Here is a 21,128-nt window from a genome sequence, read left to right on the forward strand (position 1 = left end):
TACTTATGATTCGAACTAATAGTTAAGAAGTGGTAATCTAATCTATTAGTGGTAATCTATTAATACGTGAAGCAAAAACTTTGCATCCCTTTTTACGAAAATTGCGCGGACGGAGGAGTATGAAATTTTCCACACTTGTAGAGAATATGGAGAAGAAGTGCACAATGCTAATATTTTTTTTAAATAATGCATAAAAGATACATTAAATTAATAAAGAAAACATTACACACACTACATACCATGTATTTGACGCACACACGCATGCATACTATTTATTGTCAAACTTTTGTTCTTGACATCTGTTGTCAAATTGAGAATAGATTAAATATTGTTTGTCTTTGTTAATATTTTTTATAATGTAGTCTTCGCGAAATTTGTGTTATAAAAGTATAAAACACAATCATAATAGTGTACAAACTTACAATTCCAATTAATTATAGTCGAATTTCGACTGCTGCGGGACCTCTAGTAAATCTTGAAATCTTTTCCAATTGGATATTATTTAAGAATGATTTTAGTGCTAACATGAGTTATTAGGTATGTATTGGGAAGTAGTTGATTTGGAATCAAAACTACTATTACGGTTTAATCTCGCGTTTACTTAAATTTTATGATTTCTGACTGTTCAAATAATTTAAGGTCAACCACGGACGACAGTTAACATATTCATCAACATTTGAATATTTTACTAAATGTAACTATACTGAGATCTTAGAACTTATATCTCAAGGTGGGTGGCGCATTTACGTTGTAGATGTCTATGGGCTCCAGTAACCACTTAACACCAGGTGGGCTGTGAGCTCGTCCACCCAACTAGGGAATATAAAAAAAAATGCCGCAAAGTAAATCATGAAAACTATTTATCAACATTTCCGAAAAAAGAACTAAAAGTATCTGTCAGTTTTTTTATTTATTGCCCTTGTAGGCAGACGAGCATACGGCCCACCTGATGGTGAGTGGTTACCGTCACCCATGGACTTCAGCAATGCCAGGGGCAGAGCCAAGCCGCTGCCTACCGATCAGTTGGTTTGAGTTGGTCATATTTCCGATAAGGATCTCTGATGTTGGACAACCGTAAAAATAGCTTTAATTAGGTATGTCCACAACCCTCGATATCTGCGAAGTAGTAATAAAAAATTGTAAAAAAAGTGGCAATCCTTTCCACTAGCTAAAAGTTATTTTTTCTAGTGGTATGTATGGATTCACATTGTGAGTTTTCTATTTTCATGACAAAAGCCATTGAAGGTCAGACTTCAGTATATTCATATTATTATGACGAAAACATAATAGAGTCGTTATTAATAACATAAAACAACTGATTCATCTCCTAGGGTTTCGTCGCGAGACCGACTTTTCGAACTACAGCGTACGGTCAAACATAATAATGAGTTTTTACATTAACGTGGTAATAAAAGTGGTATTAATAGATGTGATAGTAATACCGTTTTTTTTTGTATTTGTAGCTAATGAAATATACAAAAACATAATTATTTATTGGACTTTTTGGCGGGAACGCGAGGAGTGAAGTTGTGTGATTTGTTTTATTTTGTCTCTTTAGTGTTTCTTTTGGTTTAAATGTGTAATAATGGTGGTTTATTAACTGTTTAATATCTGTGAAAGTGCACAAATGTGGGAAAATGAAACAAAGCTGCTGGACTTAACTTTTCGGGATCCTCCTAAAGTCCACTGAAAAAATCTTAGTAAATGACCAACATTTTACTGAGATTATATTTCATCCCATATCATCTCATTTCATTTCATGTAATTTCATCCCAGTTGATTAATGTCTCAAATTAATCATCTTCATTTCATTACACTCCATAATATCATTTTTCATAAAAGTATGAACATAAATTAAAATAAGACATGACTTAGTTACCAGGTCACAAAATCCCTTAAAAAATATATAATTATTTATTTATTTTTAAACTACCTTCTTTCAATGCCAACCCTATCGTTTCTCTCGAAACACTTCACTCTTATTGCAAGTTAGTACTAATGAAGTGTGAAGGTCTTTGAACATTTCGAAAATATGTTTAGTAGAATATCGAGTATTTTTTCCGTGCAACATATTTTAGGCATCCTTTTGAAATAGCCTGTGTTTACACAAGTCGTCGACTTATATAAAACAATTTCCGTATTAGGATTACTCCGGCGTTGGATAACATTTACATTGGTACATAGCAGACAGGATATTGGAATCTCTTAGATTTGATGTAGTTTTTATCGTAAAAATTGCATTATAGTAGCTAAACGGTTCGAACAATTGCTTAATGATTTTGAACAAATAAATGTTCCAATTTTCAAAACATCTCTTTGCGCAGATTTCATTAAAATACCCACAGGTGTGTTTGTTACTAGTTCAGTTAGAGTTTCTGCCACGAAGCAGTCAATTGTTTCTGCTTCAAAGGGTAAACATATTAAAGAAACATATTTTTTATCCGTTACATAATGAGAAATACGTTTCTTTTGTTTCGAGACGGGTCAATCGTGATATATCTAGGCTTGGCACTTCCTCTAGGCACTTAACAGCCGAGCTCTGTGATCCAGCGTATAAAAATTTCATAACTAAATCTTCTCATCGTGAAATTCATCGATTTATCATCATTTTCCCAGAATTAAAACAAAAAATTTAATCTTAATACTTATATGAATTCCTGTTGCTTTATTTGAATTGACACTGTTCATCGAAGCTTATTGAATATCGATAGTTTATTCATACACAACAATTTCTAATAAAACACATAATATCAGTTTAGACACAGCTCGGAATGCACGTACGGGGCATTAACTCGAATTACCTATTTATTGTCGGTTGTATGCATTCAAGAACAGGTATCAAATACGTGAGAAGTTCGCTTAACTGAGGATTTTGCACTCACTACTGGATATATCGAACTATACATGTTATAGTTCCCAACACACAATGGTCTGTGTAATTTAAAAGTGGACTCACAGCGGACATTTCGTTCCGGATTATGATTTTGGTGTGATGAATGCATAACTAAACTTGTAGGCCTCTTTATGGAAATACGGACGCTTCGATTTTTTTTATTCCTCTTGATGTTTGTGAGCTGACTTTATTATTATGACTACTGGGTCTTTACCGCCGATTTTTGCCATTTAGTACACAAAAAGTTATAGTCGTTTGTTTTTATAAATAATTTTTATTTAATCAATCAAAATGGCCGCTCTTGGTATCGCTGCATATCTACCAACGCAATAGTAATATTTCAGTGCCCTTCTTGACGGAGTCAGGTGTACGGGAACCAACAAACTCTTCAAAGGCATGTAGCGTGCAACACTGGCAGCACCAAGTCGCAATGGGGCGTCATCGGGTGCATTCGGAATTCCCGAACACGCAGGTGACCTGACGTCTGTCTACAAGATTCGCGCGCCGAATTGAGTTTAACATAAATCGTATGAAAATCAGTAGCATGATTTAGAAGTAAGCGGCAAATACATAAGAGGTTTATAATACATATAAACGAAAAATAGACAAAGACAGAAACATTATGGTCTACTTTGTTTGGTTTCTAATTAGAAATTTTGAAAATTGAAATACATAAAAATTTCAAATTCGTTCGAATTACACGGTCACAACAACGGTCGCATAAATATCTATAACACATTAGAACCAATCACATTTTGAAATGTTCATGATAATCCCGACTTAGTCCGATTTCAGACAATATTTTTCAAAATCGCATGTAGTTAAATGTACTTTTCGTATCAACAAATATCGCTTCAATCCAAATACTTGTGTATTTTTGATGTGAAAATTTCTTTAACACCGTTGTGATTTGAAACACGATAAAATGGATTGAAACGCGAATCTAAAAAATGAACAAACATACTAGATTGGTTTTAATCTGCGAGAGAGTGAGATAGAATACATCTAATGGTTTAATTTCTATCGCGTGTGAACTACAATGTTTTTTTGGTCTACTCGGGATCGTTCGATTTTTACACGCTTTATATTAGCTTCACTTGTATGTATGTTTATATGTTTGTAACTGACTCCTTTAGACGCGATTTTGACCCACTTTAAACGGCCAGATTTCATTCAAACATTCATAATAGTTTATAAAAACTAAAAAAACACGCTTTATATAAAATTCAACTAAAAAATAGAAAATAAATTTAAATAAATTTAAACTGAAAATACTTTCAAAAATATATATTTTATTGTAAAAAAAGCGTGGGGTGCATGGTGTTATTAGTTATAAATATTTTTCTGACAGATATGAGTAGAGGAATTATCATTTCAATACTATCATAAAAAGCACCCCACGCTTTTTTTATAAATAAAAAATATATTTTTTTTACACTATTTTCAATTTAAGTTTATTAAAATTTATTTTCCATTTTTTAGTTAAATTTTATATAAGGCGTGTTTTTTTGTTTTTTTTTTAACTATTATTTATTGTACTGGATATACATATTTCGAATGCCTCTAATGCTTAGAACTGCACGAACAAATTATCGCATTAAAATAAATAGGAACGCGTCCTCATTCCACCAGTCACTAGTCGATCAAATGTGATCCATCGCGCATTTTAATTGCGCACGATTGCGTTGCCTCAGTAAATTGCAATCACATGACATTGCGCAGTGCGAATCATACCTAAGTTGCATATTCATACATCGCACGTTGCATTTGTAATTAGTATCGTAGTTTCTACTAACTAGTGTCACTTAATTGATTTTATTATTATAATTTATAAGTGACTAGCTGACCCGGCAGACTTCGTAGTGCCTCAATCGATAAATAAAAGACCTATATTTTTTGTATAAAATATACTTAAAACAAACAAAAGGAATCCGTCCGATGGGGGGGACATCAAAGGAAAAACAAAATTATTATTTTTATGTGATTCCGAGCATTTTGATATTTATCTACCTTTTAAACCTTCTCTGGACTTCTACAAATAATTCAAGACTAAAATTAGCCAAATCGGTCCAGCCGTTCTCGACTTTTAGCGAGACTAATGAACAGCAATAAATTTTTATATACATATATAGAATAGAATAAGAATATTTTGGAAATTAACAAAATTGGTCTTATTTTCTTATTCAGAACTCCTATTCATTCCTTTATTTCAAGGTATTCTCGATAACCTCTTAACACCACCTTATTACTCACGGATCGTGCTCGCTTACAATCTAGTTCATACAGAATCATTTAGTTAAATGATAGAATGCTCGACTTTTAAATGTTTTTTGTTTTTCGTTTCTCTCTCTTTCTGAAGTAGGCTTAAACGCCTGTGATATAATCCACACTTCTTACATTCCTCACAAGAATAAGAAGAGAAGAACAAGCTGAATTACATGATAAAACACATGTTTGACGAACCGAATCCATAATTTAATTCGTAATAAGTATTTCAGATTTAACATATAAAGTAGGTACACCAAACAAAGAATATTAATACAAAATTTGATTAAAATAAAATAAAACTATTTACAATTCCTCGTTTTTATTTTCATTATATTATTTTCGAATTCTCAAATTTAAATTTATTATGTTATATGTATAAAGAATTTACCACAATTCAAACTGCAACAGATGACTGCTTCGCGGTAGATATAGATATCATGTAGTATTCACCGGTGCTGGCTTAGAACACACACTGCCACCAGTAAATGTTGTCCCAGATATGACAAACCATATAATTTATTTTCATTTACGGTAATGGTTTTTACCTTACACCCATTATTTTATAAAATCAACTACTACGCTCTAAACACGACTTATTTACATAAAACGAACATACGGTGCTCGTAATATTTTTTTGCGTTTCACATGTATAGGTTAATGAACTCTATGTAGTTAAAACTAACGATAACATATTTTAAAGTTAAATTTTATGGTTTACTTTAGCTTTTTATGTTCTAATGAAATATCGCCAATTCTGAAGCCAATTTTATTTATTTATTCATCTATGTTTTGTTGAAGATTAGTATTCGAGTTGATTCCATATAGAAATCTTCAGCAAAATCGATACGTCCATCAACACCACGTTTCCAGATGTTTTTTTTTACCATATACCAGAAAGTTCCGGCCTCCCCTGGCGTCGTTCCTAAGATGTTATGTGAAAAACAAATCTCAGCCATGTGTATGCCCCTGATATTGTGATGTATCTAAGTGACCATAAGCACATACTATCGAGCGAGCCATAGGCCATAAGCCATAGCCGTTTGTGTCTTCGAATAAAAATATAATAAATAAAATATGTATAAAACAATGGTCACGCTTCACCGACAAATTATAATTAAGATTTTTATGTGGTACACATGTCGTGCAGATTACTTATAAAACTCTTGAAGTATAACTACTTCAATAATAAATTTATTGAAAATAGATGATCGATTGCTCATTGGACATTATGAGAAACTTTGAAATATGAATCGGATGTCGTATTCTACTATTTTCTTTATTATTGCACTACATACTTGAATTTCTTTTTGAACCACTTCTATTTTAAGTCGGCTGGAAATACAAAAGTACAATTCGATTTACAACGATTTGAAAAAGTGTATCTTTCTTGAATTAAAAAAAAATTGAACTGATTTCAACTAAAAAATAACTACTGATCGAACTACATAACTACTAACAAATTGAATAGTGCAAGTTTCGAAATCGGTTATTATAAGGATGGGACAATATGCATGACCTAGTACGAGGAGCCGATTTAATATTCAAAGGAGGTGCGAGCTCGGCGCACGCTCCTGTGTAATAAAAGCACGCTCTGACGCTTAACGAGCCGCACCGATGAGTTCCTTGGCTCGTATTTAAAACGAAGCGACCAGCAACATAACCTATGCCAGCCGAGCCTTTAATGTATAGCGTTTATTGTTGCCATTTTCCATATAATTCGACTACAATTTAAGACTGGTGGTAGGACCTCTTGTGAGTCCGCACGGGTTTTACACTCGTCGTGGCCTAAAGGATCAGACATCTGATGCATTCGTGTTGAGCGATGTATCGGTGTTCAAATCCCAGGCGGGTACCAATTTTTCTAATAAAATACGTACTTAACAAATGTTCACGATGGAATTCCACGGTGAAGGATTAATAAAATCGTGTAATCAAAATCAAACCCGCAAAATTATAATTTGCGTAATTACTGATGGTAGGACCTCTTGTGAGTCCGCGCGGGTAGGTACCATCACCCTGCCTATTTCTGCCGTGAAGCAGTAATGCTTTTCGGTTTGAAAGGTGTGACAGCCGTTGTAACTGTACTTAAGACCTTAGAACTTATATCTCAAGGTGGGTGGTTGTATATGTATAGTTATATGGGTTCCAGTAACCACTTAACACCAGCTGGGCTGTGAGCTCGCCGACCCTTCTAAGCAATAAAAAACATGCTCATCATATAGCACTGTGTCTACCGGAGCTCATACGCATCAGAACGTGACGACGCCACCAGTTTTGATTCGTGAAGTCGAAATTTCAATAGCATTTTAACGACTTTTTGCCACGTACCATCCGGCTTTGGAATGAGCTCCCCTCCACGATGTTTCCCGAGCGCTATGACATATCCTTCTTCAAACAAGGCTTGTGGAGAGTACTTAACGGTAGGCAGCGACTTGGCTCTGCCCCTGGCATTGCTGAAGTCCATGGGCGACGGCAACCACTCACCATCAGGTAGGCCGTATGCTCGTCTGCCTACAAGGGCAATAAACAAACAAACAAAAAGACTAACCCACCGCCTTTCCAACTTCTCCTTACCTATATTGATTATCGTGTTTTCAGTTTTTCTGTAGTATGTTTCAAAATTCTGGTAAATCTTTCGTAAGTATATAATAACGGAAACAATGGAAATTGAACTAAATATCTCACATGACATTCTTATTCGCAACATGCACTTCGCAATTAATGTGCACACAAGCCAAAAAAAAATTGGATTATAATATAATGTTATTATCAATATTGTCGTCTATAATTATAATAAAATATTTTTTTATGTATCTCAGGAATGTGGACAAGATAGGACTATCATAAAAAATTACATTATTATTTTTGCAACGTTTCGGTCTTTTATTAGACCTTCATCAGGCATCTGAAAATTACACATATTGATAACCAACAATATAAAAACAACAATTGTCGACACTACCATATTTACCATAAATTGTTTAAATATTAAAAAATAATAATGTAATTTGTTATGATAGTCCTATCTTGTCCACATTCCTGAGAAACACAAAAAAATATTTTATAATAATTATGGACGTGAATATGGAAATATGGTAGTGAATAATAAAACACTACCATATTTACCATAATATTTAAACAATTTATGGTAAATATGGTAGTGTCGACAATTGTTGTTTTTTATATTGTTATATTGTTAAAATAATAATGTAATTTGTTATGATAGTCCTATCTTGTCCACATTCCTGAGATACACAAAAAAATATTTTATAATATAATTTTATGTTCTATTTTATTTAAAAACCCAATCTTAATTAAAAAAACGACATTTCGTATAAAAACTAGCCAACAACTGCGCAACATTAAGGGTTAAGATTGTAATATCGACGTTTGTAGACTTCAACTTCCATTCATAAGTGAAAGCAGTATAGAAACTAGTTTATCGAGATGCATTACGTATAGAAATACTTTATCACAATAATAATTAATGATACGCGAGCTGTCGCATGTAGCCAGCCTTATGAAACAACTAAGTAGTGCAATAAGGAATCGTAACGTGCCAATTATGTCACGTTGTTATGACATTCTTTTTTCTACTAGCAACTACTGATCAGATGATACTTATTCCTTATTTGATTTAATTTCTACGAGCGAATATCGGTTCAAACTTTATTTATTCTATGAAACAGTTTTTAATGGACAAAAGAAATTGAAGAAACTGTTTGAAGGACAATATACAGAGATGTGACGTGATAGACCACAAAGTTTTTTTATTTTTTTTATTTCTTAGATGGGTGGACGAACTCACAGCCCACCTGGTGTTAAGTGGTTACTGGAGCCCATAGACACCTACAACGTAAATGCGCCACCCACCTTGAGATACAAGTTCTAAGGTCTTAGTATAGTTACAACGGCTGCCCCACCCTTCAAACCGAAACGCATTACTGCTTCACGGCAGAAATAGGCAGGGTGGCGGTACCTACCCGTGCGGACTCAAAAGAGATCCTACCAGAATAAAGAAATAACAGAAACTAGTAAAATAATTGGTTTCTCTATTTCATCTTTTCTTATTACTGAAGGGATTTAGTGCGTTCAAAAAAACTAAAAGAAGTTAAGCCGCGGCGCTTCTTTACAAAATAATTGACTTGGCGTGCCGGTAATAAGATGAAAATAATAAGTTAGTTTATGTAATTCATTTATACCAGTAGCACACTGCCGTTTCTCAACACAGGTCCGTATTTGTTTAACATATTTTTTATAGTCGTACAAAGTCCTTTTCATAATTCCTAAATTAATTATTTTGTCACTATTAATCCTTGCATTCCGTTTTCAAGAGTAGGATGATAATAGTCATTATTCCTATGTAACGACGTCAAAATCGAGTGACCAGAGAGACTCAAAAACCATCCAATCTTAGATGAGCTTTGTACGTTCGTCTGCCCATAAACTCAAACAAAACAATATACACTTCTGTCTACCCATGACCCGCCTGCCTAATTCACATCGCAACACATGACTATTGGAGGCGGCGAAGCGTTGTTTGTTATTGTCGTTGTGGACTGTATGTATATTCGTTGTTTGCTGCTACAGTATAATCAACACATTTTGATGTTGGTTAGTTACTCAATACACGTGCATAGGAATATGATAAATAACAAAGTATGCACCCTACCATACCGAATCACAAATGCTGTTTAAAAATTGACACGAGTGCTTCCATTTTTGAAATATACCCGATGTAGCTTTTTTATGTTATTTGTTGGCAAACGTGGGTAGCATACAGCCAACAACAACTTCAGCAATGCCAGTGACTACACTAACAGATAATTGTCATGAAACAATTTGCGATATAAAATAACATTCATACAATAAAGATACGTCAAAGAGATTGAAAGCGATGCCGATCGTAGTTTGGGTCTCAAACTTCTCGGGGCGCGAAGAAAGCTATCGGCAATCTAGGGGCCATTGATTGCGTACAAAGAGCCTTTCGACTTGCGACATCGGAGTTCGATTTTCTGTTCACAATGCTACTGCCGACTCTCGTCTTGCATCGGAGATTATACTTATACGGTTCGTTTGGTTTTCCGTGTCGTTCGTACGATTTATACCAGATTCACGTATCCTCGTATCACCCAAAAGATTTCCTCGTAGGTATTTTTCGGTTTTTAATAATACCCTGCGTAGGAATTCGGATATCAGCAGAGCGTTTTATAATGTTTTTTTAATGTTGATACATTCGGTTGTCGGTTGAACAAGTCCGTCGCTCTAAATCGTTAAAATACAATTTTCTTTTGTAAAAAAAAAAAAAGAGAATTTTATAGAAATACTTCGGTGTTTAAACAATATTTAATCCAACACATAAAATGTACAATCACGATCATAATGCCTAAAAGTTGAGGTCGTTTATTAGAGCCCACAGTACCGAGGAGAATACATTGCCGGGATTTGTAAAGTTTTAAGGTATGTCCATTTTGGCTGCCACCCAAGTTCGTAGCACAATGAACAATAAATACCTATTAGAACAATACTTAATCACTTCACTTCCATTACGTACAACTGTATTTATAATATATTTGTCTCTCAGTTTTAATGACCTCAATTACTGGAACAAATGGTTACATAAACCAAACAGATAATAAAAACCTCGTATTAATTCTAAGTAAATCAAGAAAAAGTCATCAAATGTCACATGCAAATTTCTATCCAGCCCATTTTTATCAAATATTTTATATGAAGTAAACTGAAAATTAATTAATAGCAGTCAGCTATACCTAGAACGTACGAAAGGGCCCGTTAATTTAGTCAATTGAAAAACAAATAAACATGGTACGAAACAAAAGTAGACGAGTACCTAATCAGTTAGTCAATTTAAAATTCTCTCGACTACAGAACATCAAACGGGAAGTTTTTTAGTTTGCTGGAACGTCGATTGTCGGTAATCCGAGGTGCAAAGCGATAGAACCGTGCTCAGTGCATTGGAAAACAGTTATTCGATGTGCAATGTCTCTGTTGTGTACCCAGTGTAGTGCACTCAGCTGAACTGGACGTTATAATCGTGTGTACCACGATTTATAAGCTCCATGTAAGCACATTTCAAATATGAAAAGGAAATGACCAGCGAAGCGCCATTGTTATTAACGGCTTGTTCTGTTTTAAATTTCTTGAATTATTTGATGATTTTAAGATATCTAAGGGCTATTAAAAAATAATCAATTTTAATACATCTAAAATTTGTACTTAATAGTATTTTTTTCCTCTACAATAAACTAGCCTCTAAAGCTTTATTCTAGATATTCATCTAGAAAACAACATGTTTGCCGTATAATTATTTTTAAAGCCGTAACACGTACCCTATCAAAAAGCCAAAATCTACCGACGGATTCAATTAAAAGTTTCCGTCAAGCAACTCGAACTGACGAACATTAGATAAAGCTCGATTAATTATTACTCCGTTAATGGACAAAGGAAGTTCTTTGCAGCGTCCAACAAGCAGAATGCGAAGTGAACCAGACAAGCTCGGACGTAAACAAGAATCGTTCATTCGAGCGATCCCTGAACGAGGACCTCAGAAAAACTATCGCCCCCTTTTCCACGAACAAACTTGGTATATATCTGTCTTGGTCATTGGGGAGGGTGGATCGGGAAACTATTTATTTTTACAGCGAAGCGTCGTCGAACAAATTAGATGGACAAACTGTTGAAACAGGCGAGGTGTCTATTTTCCACTCGACAGAAATTCCTTTCTTTGAAACGTTCTAAAGAATGTGCCCGCGATTCAGCTCGAGCGAGGTAATAATTTTCTCCTCGGCTCCCATGGAGATATTCGTTCGATCTGCGTATTATTGGCAGATACTTAAAGGCTTTTCAAAGAAGAAAGTGATATCTTCTGAGTGCAGATGCTTTGATCATTGACTCTTTTATCTTTAACTTGTAATATTTCGCAATATTTTATATTATTATCTTTTATGGTATTTTATGGTATGAGGAAATACTTTTTTTTACGTTAGTATTACTGTTTAAATGCAGAATACTTATAAATTGTATATATTCCGTTCACGATTTCTATTAGATTTGTAAATACAAAGAGACCTTAAATTATCTATGAGGGAAAATCTACAGATTTGTGTGCACATTCGTATCCTGCAGAGATTGGCATTACGGTCGTTTCAAGTTTCTTGTTAATTGGCAAGCCGGACTATGGTCTGCGTAATTGAAAGGTCCCTTGTAATTTACGAATCCATTAGGCTGGCTACATAAGTTAGAAGAAGATTAAGAACTAGTCTGACGCAGGGCTCAGTACGTAACCTGAATAAGAATATTCGAAATATTCTAACAAAAATAACCAATGATATAAATTATATTCATGGATAGAATACACGTTCTATTTATTTCTGAACGGAAACCACTTTCTTACATTGTCGAAGAGATACGCACTGGTTACGAATATTTTATGAAATTTGCTAGTATTTGTTGTACGGTGGCTAAAGAACACCTTAAAAGAAACGATACAAATAAAACACATTTGAACATCCACAAAATATGTAGTTATATCGTATTTTCTCGTTATTTTTCAAAGCAAACAGGCTCTCTTATTTCCCATAAATTGGTTTTTAATTTTTTGATTTAGTTTTTGTGGCTACATTTACTTGATCACGATAGAATCATAAAGAAACTATTCGCATTCGCTTGATGTATGTACACTTTGTTGAATTAAGTATACACTTAATTACCCTAACATATTCAACTATAATTACACAAGGAGTTTTCTTTTACAAAACCTTAGACACAACCCACTAAGTTTCTTGGCGGATTTTCTCAGTTCTCTTCTCTTGCTAGGGCTAGTACTAGCAACTCCTCTCGAGTTGAGTCCCTACTAATCTATGCGTAGTTGGAATAGCCGCTAAGGCTATAAACGATTTGGTAATGAAAAAACAAAGCTATTTAAGGATTTTAGACAGTCGTACAGTAGACGGTCAATCAAAGTAGCCGCGCCCAAGTATAGTCGCCTGAGCTGCCGTATAAATCAATGCTCATCAACTTTTTTCCTATTACCTTCTGCTGGGGGGTAGGGCTCGAATCAAATTAAAAGTTATGAGTAATCAATAAGTAACATTGGTTTATTTAATTCACTGCCTTGAGATCGCCAGATATACTCACAATGCAAATGGTAAACAAAATAAAGCAACAGTAATTCTGAAATCTGAAAGGCGCTTATGTGTATCTCAAAGGCTTTAACATTATATATAGCTTGCATCCAGTTAGTATTTCCATCGCCTTTCATGAATCGTAGACATAATTAAAACTACATCTATCCATTGTTTAAGCTTCGACGGACAAGATTAGTGTTGTAATTCATTGCTAATTTTTTTTATTTATTGCCTAGATGGGTGGACGAGCTCACAGCCCACCTGGTGTTAAGTGGTTACTGGGGCCCATAGACATCCACAGCGTAAATGCGCCACCCACCTTGAGATATAAGTTCTAAGGTCTCAAGTATAGTTACAACGGCTGCCCCACCCTTCAAACCGAAACGCATTACTGCTTCACGGCAGAAATAGGCAGGGCGGTTGGACCTACCCGCGCGGACTCACAAGAGGTCCTACCACCAGTAAACTGCTAGCAAACAAAGCAGACTGTAAAATAATTTCCAACACACGAAACTAACACACATACACGCAAAATGAAACCGTAAGAGTACCTACCCTTTAACTATACATCAACATATTAGGCAAAACATGTTTAGTATAAATAAAGAAGCAACATCGAAAACTTTATTTGTGAAAACGAAACTTCTAAAACAAAGCGTATAGTTGAGATGCATGCGGATTTATATAAATAGACAACCATGGTCGATGGCAGACCCGACGGCGCCGGTCGGGTCCGATGCCGACGCCATATGACCCGACACTCGAAGCAGGGCTTTCAAACCGCGTTTATCAATATTTAACAGATTCACTGAAAAACTATATTACCTATAATTGTTTAATGTACATTTGTATTTTGTACTAGCTGGCCCGGCAGACTTCGTAGTGCCTCAATCGATAAATGAAAGACCTAAACTTTTGTATAAAATAAACTTAAAACAAACAAAAGGAATCCGTCCGACGGGGGACACATCAAAGGAAAAATAAAATTGTAATTTTTTTAATTCCGGGCATTTTCATATTTATCTACTTTTAAACCTGCTCTGGATTTCCACAAATAATTCAAGACCAAAATTAGCCAAATCGGTCCAGCCGTTCTCGAGTTTTAGCGAGATTAACCAACAGCAATTCATTTTTATATATATATTTTTATATAGATAGATAGCTGCGTTATACTCAAATTCCTTTACTGTCTCAGCAACTCGTCTTTGGAATAGCCTTCCCCAGAGTTTTCGTGAGGCACGTTCAGTTGATATTTTGAAAGCGAAAGTACATGATCTCTTTTTCAAAACAACAGTTGCTTGATTGTTTTGTAGAATTTTGTGGTTTATGTAATTTATTTTATTTGATATGTATTTCTTATCTATCTATTTTGTATGTATGTATGTATGTATGTATGTATATATATGTATCTATGTATTTATTTTGGTAATGTAATTATAACCTAGTGTTCATTTTCACTCATGTCTACTATAATTCTTTAAATTATCGCCATGTATTAATTTTATCACAGCTACGCAGTCCTTGAATTTTCACTTTATCAATGAGGCTTAACTGGATAATAATGATTGCATGGCTTTAAGTTCACCTTTGTACAATGTTTTTGTGTAATAAAGGATTTTCAATCCATCAATCAATTATTATTACTTTTCGTTATTTTTTAACACGGACAGACAGACTCACGACATGACAGAACGTACAATGTGACACATAATTTCTTATATAAATTAAAAGAAGAAAAAGAAACTCTGTATAATTAAAACAAGTTTCACGGTTTATATTCGCGTTTTTCGTTATCATTACATTATTTCCTCCCATTTACAGTTTTCGTGATCATGTCCGACTGTCAGTCGACGGCCAGTAAACCGTAAAATTATTTTTAATTAAATATATTACATTATATGAATTGTGTAGGTACATATTATTAATTATAACCACGACGCGCGAAAACCGAAGCTCATAATAATACATAATATATCTATTTAACAACATAAATAATTTAGTAATTCTTAATACATTATTATTTTTAGACCATCTTTAATTTCGAACTATATGTAATCTTTTCGCAACAATTTGCTCGTCCTCGCTTTGCTTCCTAACTGTCTAGTCTGTAAATATATATTTTCGTGATTATGTATTTAATCATGCTATGCTAAAACATGAACAACGCTATTTTCAAAACGGTGCCTGTTCTTTGACCTTCACTTCAAAGAAGTCATGAGGTATCGCTCCCAGAATACCGTAATAGGAATTCAATCCAAAGCTTCAACATATGATCAGTTCCTACCATTCTATTTACCATTTCAAAGTATTTCCAATCATCCATTTCCAATCATTTCAAAGAAGGGCTGACGTAGTTAAGCTACAAATTAGAAACAAAATATGTTAGCAATCAGCATTTTTTTTCTTTTTTTACTGCTAGGGCTTATGAGCCCGAACGGGTAAGTACCACCCCACCTATTTTTGCGGCGTTTCGGTTTGAAGAGCAGGACAGCTATATAACTAAGCTTATACCAGATGATTCAATGTGGCTGGCGGCGGCGGGATATTCCCTTAACACCAAGTGGACGGTGAGATAAATGATCTTTTTTTCTTTTATTGCTTAGTTCGGTGGACGAGCTCACAGCCCACCTGGTGTTAAGTGGTTACTGGAGCCCATAGACATCCACAACGTAAATGCGCCACCCACCTTGAGATACAAGTTCTAAGGTCTCAAGTATAGTTACAACGGCTGCCCCACCCTTCAAACCGAAACGCATTACTGCTTCACGGCAGAAATAGACAGAATGGTGGTATCCATCCGCGCGGACTCACAAGAGGTCCTACCACCAGTAAATCTGTTTATGCAATAAATAAATAAAAACTTTCGAATCTAAAATGGAGAATGTTGAAATTTGTTAAAAGCCGATTTGAATATCAATAGAAATATTTAAAGCAAATAATGTAAATTATTATTAAATTTACAACCGCTTAAACCGAGAGAACTTCGCGACGCGTCACTCTTCAGTTGTGACGGCAGTGATCCGGAAAGTTATTTAATTTGTGCCCTACGTGACAGCCCTACGCTACAAACGTGTCCCAGACGATCCGGCAACCGTGAAACCCCACGAGATTACGGGAAACGACGTAGATATTGGATTGAGATCGTGTAAAACATCTAACATGAAAGGTGGGACAAAAATTATACGAAAATGTCAAAATATATTACAATGTCAAAAGAATCTTCGTATGGGCAATGAATAAGGATTAGAAAATTATACTTGCCACTTTGGTAAGATTTGCTCTGATTACCTTTTAATATGAATAATTTATGTTCTTTTGTTAAATTATATTTGCGTTATTATATTGCTATGACTGGTACAAGGTAAAGTAATTACGAATATTTTTAAGAATGGTAATAAAATAAAAACTTTGATCACGTGTGTCAAGGTTACCTTTTAATACCAGATTGAAAATTGGTTCCTTTTTCATCTACTTTAACGATAAAATCATACATACTTAGAGACTACACTAATCATATTTTTTTACATCGCACGAGAATTCGTCGACTGGCCAAAAAAAAAACTTCAGAGGTGTCAAGGGACACCCGGATGGAACGAAGTTCCTTTCGATTAATTAGTGAAGGAATTGTATTTTTTTTTTCATTTATAATAATAAATTACGGCATTATGAAGAAGAAAAAAACAATACTATGAACTAAATTACTATTGTTGAAATCTCGAGAAACTGTACTCATTACGCGGACCAATCGGTTACGAGCAATGTCACGCGATAAGCGCCTACACGTTGATTGGTCAGAATGACGGATCTAAAAAGTGTCGTGACAACTTTTCGTAATAATTTTTTCCGTCTAGCCCCCTTTCACAACGCGCGATAAGGAACTTCGTTCCAAAACTGAACCAAAAAAAACAAATGCACGCAGCAGATTACAGCGGATGTTAGAACTTTAAAAGAACAATAGTAGGATAATAAGTGAAAGGGAATGCGAATCAATGCGATTACATACAGCCTGCCTCATTCTGCCGCAAAACAATTATCGTAAGTTCCGATTTGATCTTCTGGATTAGATTCTGGATCAGCATTAAGTTTGCTTTTCTATAGGTATAAATCACACAAATTTGGGTATATACTGTACCCCATAGATACTTTGCTTGGATGATGGATTGCTTGATAGATGCTTTGAGATAAGTACGATATTGAATTTATAATTACAATTATCATTAAAACAACAGTTATATTATTCCATAAGATCTGAACGCCCAATTGTTCCGCTACATAAATGAGCATGAATATATAGTATAATCATTCTGTAAAACTGATTCATTATTTGTGTCTATTTAGCTGCAGTAATTTCTCGTGTTGTTTCTAACACGCTCGGTAAAGGTGTACGCAAGCAATTACCGCATGAACGATTACAGACACGCTCCACGGGCAAAGGAGTATCTACTCTAGTGGACAACGCCTCAGTTCACATCAAAGCGAAGTGGGAAATCAACATTAACTTGCCAAACAAAGCCAGTGTTCGGAACCATGCAATAAAGTGCAAATTACGTATGGTGAAATACGGTAACGTCATTTATACTTTATTCAAGTTTAAAATACATTGTGGGAATTGTATTCATTGCCGAACGCATTCAACGATAAACTATGTAATAATTAATCAAAGAATTAGAGCAGTATCAAAATTCCAAAATGAAGACAGCCCAAATAAAAATTTTCATACCAACAAACATCTAAATAGCATCGTCATTGGATTAAGAAATTATACAAGCTAAATAGTACAGAACATTGTCAACTTTTTCTAAAGTTGTCCGTGTAAAAGGGTACTCAAAGTGGTAAACCGACATCCACTCTATTTGTCTCCGCTAACACGACCGCTGCGCACTTCGCGCCAACGAGTTTACGTTAAGAATCCCCTCGATTTTAAAAGCAGCTTAAACTTAGGTTACCTTTTTGAACAAGAAACTGATTAAACATTTAATATTAATGTGTAGTTCCATTTCAACAAACCCTATCAACATTTACTGTTTACTTCTGTTTATATAATATAATATGAGTACTCCTACAGATGGCACACACGTTATTGACATAAAATTTACAATGTTTAGTTTACGAAAACAACTTGTGTTCTTGTGCGGAAGTGTAATGGCACGAAGTTGCGTACCCTCGAGAGTTGTTTTTGAGTAGGAGAACGATCGAAGATCAAATAATATGCGACCTTCGTCTATTGAGATAAAGACTAAAATATTTAAAAGATATAAGCAATATAATCTTTTCATTCCCAGAAGGTTCTGTCGCAAGGAAAATTTCCTCTTATTGTGTTAGTGAATGCTTATTGTATGTCCGGGCGTTTTCCCTATTGTAACGGCTTTAGAAGCCTGGGGCAACGTTACTTCTATGACTTTACAATTATCTTTAATAAAGAGTTAAACCAACTAAGTCATTGAGATCTTTCAAAAAAAAATTATATTATAGTTAGGATCGTTTGGGTACTGACCTCTTCCTCAGTGGTGGCGGTATTGACCGAATCCATGCTTTGGCAGAGAGCGAGCTCCATATTCTTGTGTTGCGGAGATGCGGCCCGCGGTGATGACTGCTGTGGAGGCACCAGCGTGCCTTGGTTTGCTCCTGGAGTTTGCTGTGCCCCTACTCCTGGCCCGACAGGACTCTGTGAAGCTTGCAGGCCTTGAACCGCTTGTAGATTCTGAGCCGCTTGAAGGCTTTGCGCCGCCTGAAGGCTTTGTTGAGCTTGTAAGCTCTGCTGCGCCTGCAGATTTTGCAAAGACTGATGGGCCAGATTCAATTGGTGTTGTTGCACGATGCTTTGTTGCACAATGCTTTGCTGCACTTTGATGTGTTGGTGCACGGCTAGTTGGTGAATTGGATGAAGGGTGGTCGGGGGAGCAGGGAACGGGGGGGAGAGCCGCTGTCGCTTCACTTGCGCGTTCTGAAGCGCTTCGTGCAGCCTCTTCACGGGGAGGGGACTTTGGCCGAGGTTATCCACGACTGTGGCTGGGCGTGCCGGCCGAGTCGCGTGACTCTGGCGAGCACTGACCGTTGCAGCGACAGGGAAGGGACCGCGTACTGTAAGACACGGTATCGATATCGAAGTATCAACAACGACAGTACTTGTTCGTTGATCAACGCGATAATTGACGAATACAAGTTTCTTAATGAAACGTATTTACTACACCTAGCGGCGAATTTATTGTTCAGCGCTTTAGCACTAGAATCTTCATACGAGTTGGATGATCCTCTTCGAATGAGTTAATCCTGCAAAAAAAGAAAAATAAACTTTATAGATATAATGGAGCAAAAAACATTCCCTACACATGGTATTTAAAATGCCATAGATGCTAGGGGTGCTGTAGCTAATCTCAGTTTTTTTCTTTCATGTTCGTTACTTAGTTCAGTAATGATGAAGACATAAAGCTGTATAACTATTACTATTTCACACCACAAATATAAATGCGACCAATTAAAGTTTCATCTCAGTGTCGCTCTTTTAACAAGATTCATGAGTATTGTTCTTAAAAATCTAATCATTTGCCTAAACGCACATTCTTTCGTAATGGTTTCAGAAGAATTTTCTAAAATAATATGTTTTGTTTTAATACATTTTACACTACAAACACAATATACAACTATAAATACTTCAACGGCAGCCAGATGCGAACAGACGAAATTTAAAACTACGCAATCGTTGATTCTCTTTCGATTAAACTGTACTACAACGTTTTAGTTCAAAGAACCTTAAATAAAACTATATTTCGTTATTAACTTTGTTGGAACGAAGTTCCTTATGTGACCATGCGGAGGGGTACCCTAACCGGGAAAAAACGTCCGTAACGTAAGGTTTTTTTTATAGCTAAAACAACTATGTTATAACAAAAAGAAACATCTCAGGCGCACGGTTCAAATAATTGAATATTTCTGCAGATAATCCACACTTTTGGTGGGGTTGCAACTTAAAAGATTAGTGACGTTATGTAAATCATGACTTCAACAACAACAACTTGCAATGCTTATAAAAAAATATACCAAAACACAATGCCTTCAAGCTACGTACCTATTTAAAATTACAAGAACAAAAAAAAACAAATGAACAGAAAAAATAAGTAAATTATTCACGTCCTCCACAAATGACAGTACGCCAATGATAAAAGCGGACGTCGACTCTTAATATGTAACAATCACGTGTACCATTAGGTGTTTCAAGGTTGATGCTTTTTATTTCATGTTACCTACCATGACTAACTTGTATACGTTTTGTGCTAGAAGCTGCATGAAAAAAAACTTAAGTGCTTCGTGTATTCACAATGAATCTTGTACAAAATTCAACAATAATAACTGATCATCAATGTTTCCGTGTACTGTTTTTGAGTATATATTCAAAATTTTACAGTTTTTCTTAAATACAATTTCTAATATTTATTTTCTGTTAGTTCGTTCGTCATGAACTCTGTAGTATTACAACAAAACAGACAATTATTATAGTTTCTGGTGGACAAATGGTGCCGTATGTCTTAAATTTAAAGAGCACATTTTAGTATATCATCATCAAATATTTATTAATAGTAGGTTACAATTACTTTATTTGTTTACGATATTTTATCCTTATAATTTCGACATTCATTCTAAATACGTAAATAAATGTACATATGTAAAATATGGAGAGTCAATTTAGTGTCTTTTTTCATTAAAACTATTAACACATTTCGATGACGTTGGTAAAAGTTTTTTTTTCTTTTTGTTATATCGAACGTGTTCCAATTTCAACAGGTACAGCCACCCCGATTGGCGTGACATCATCCAATTAGACA

The 21,128-nt window shown here is 35.0% G+C and overlaps 1 protein-coding gene across 1 annotated transcript in view; it reads right to left on the reverse strand.

Annotated features, from left to right (window-relative positions):
- Positions 1–19,487, reverse strand: part of LOC101746874 (protein couch potato) — a 207,865-nt gene extending 188,378 nt beyond the window's left edge. Inside the window, exon 1 of the mRNA XM_012695940.4 lies at positions 18,803–19,487. Within this exon, the coding sequence (XP_012551394.2) occupies positions 18,803–18,862 (60 nt within the window). The 5' untranslated portion in view covers positions 18,863–19,487. The remainder of the gene's footprint in view (positions 1–18,802) is intronic.
- Between the last annotated feature and the right edge of the window lie 1,641 nt (positions 19,488–21,128).

Source organism: Bombyx mori, chromosome 23 (assembly GCF_030269925.1).
Source record: "Bombyx mori chromosome 23, ASM3026992v2".
Classification (NCBI taxonomy): Eukaryota; Metazoa; Arthropoda; class Insecta; order Lepidoptera; family Bombycidae; genus Bombyx; species Bombyx mori.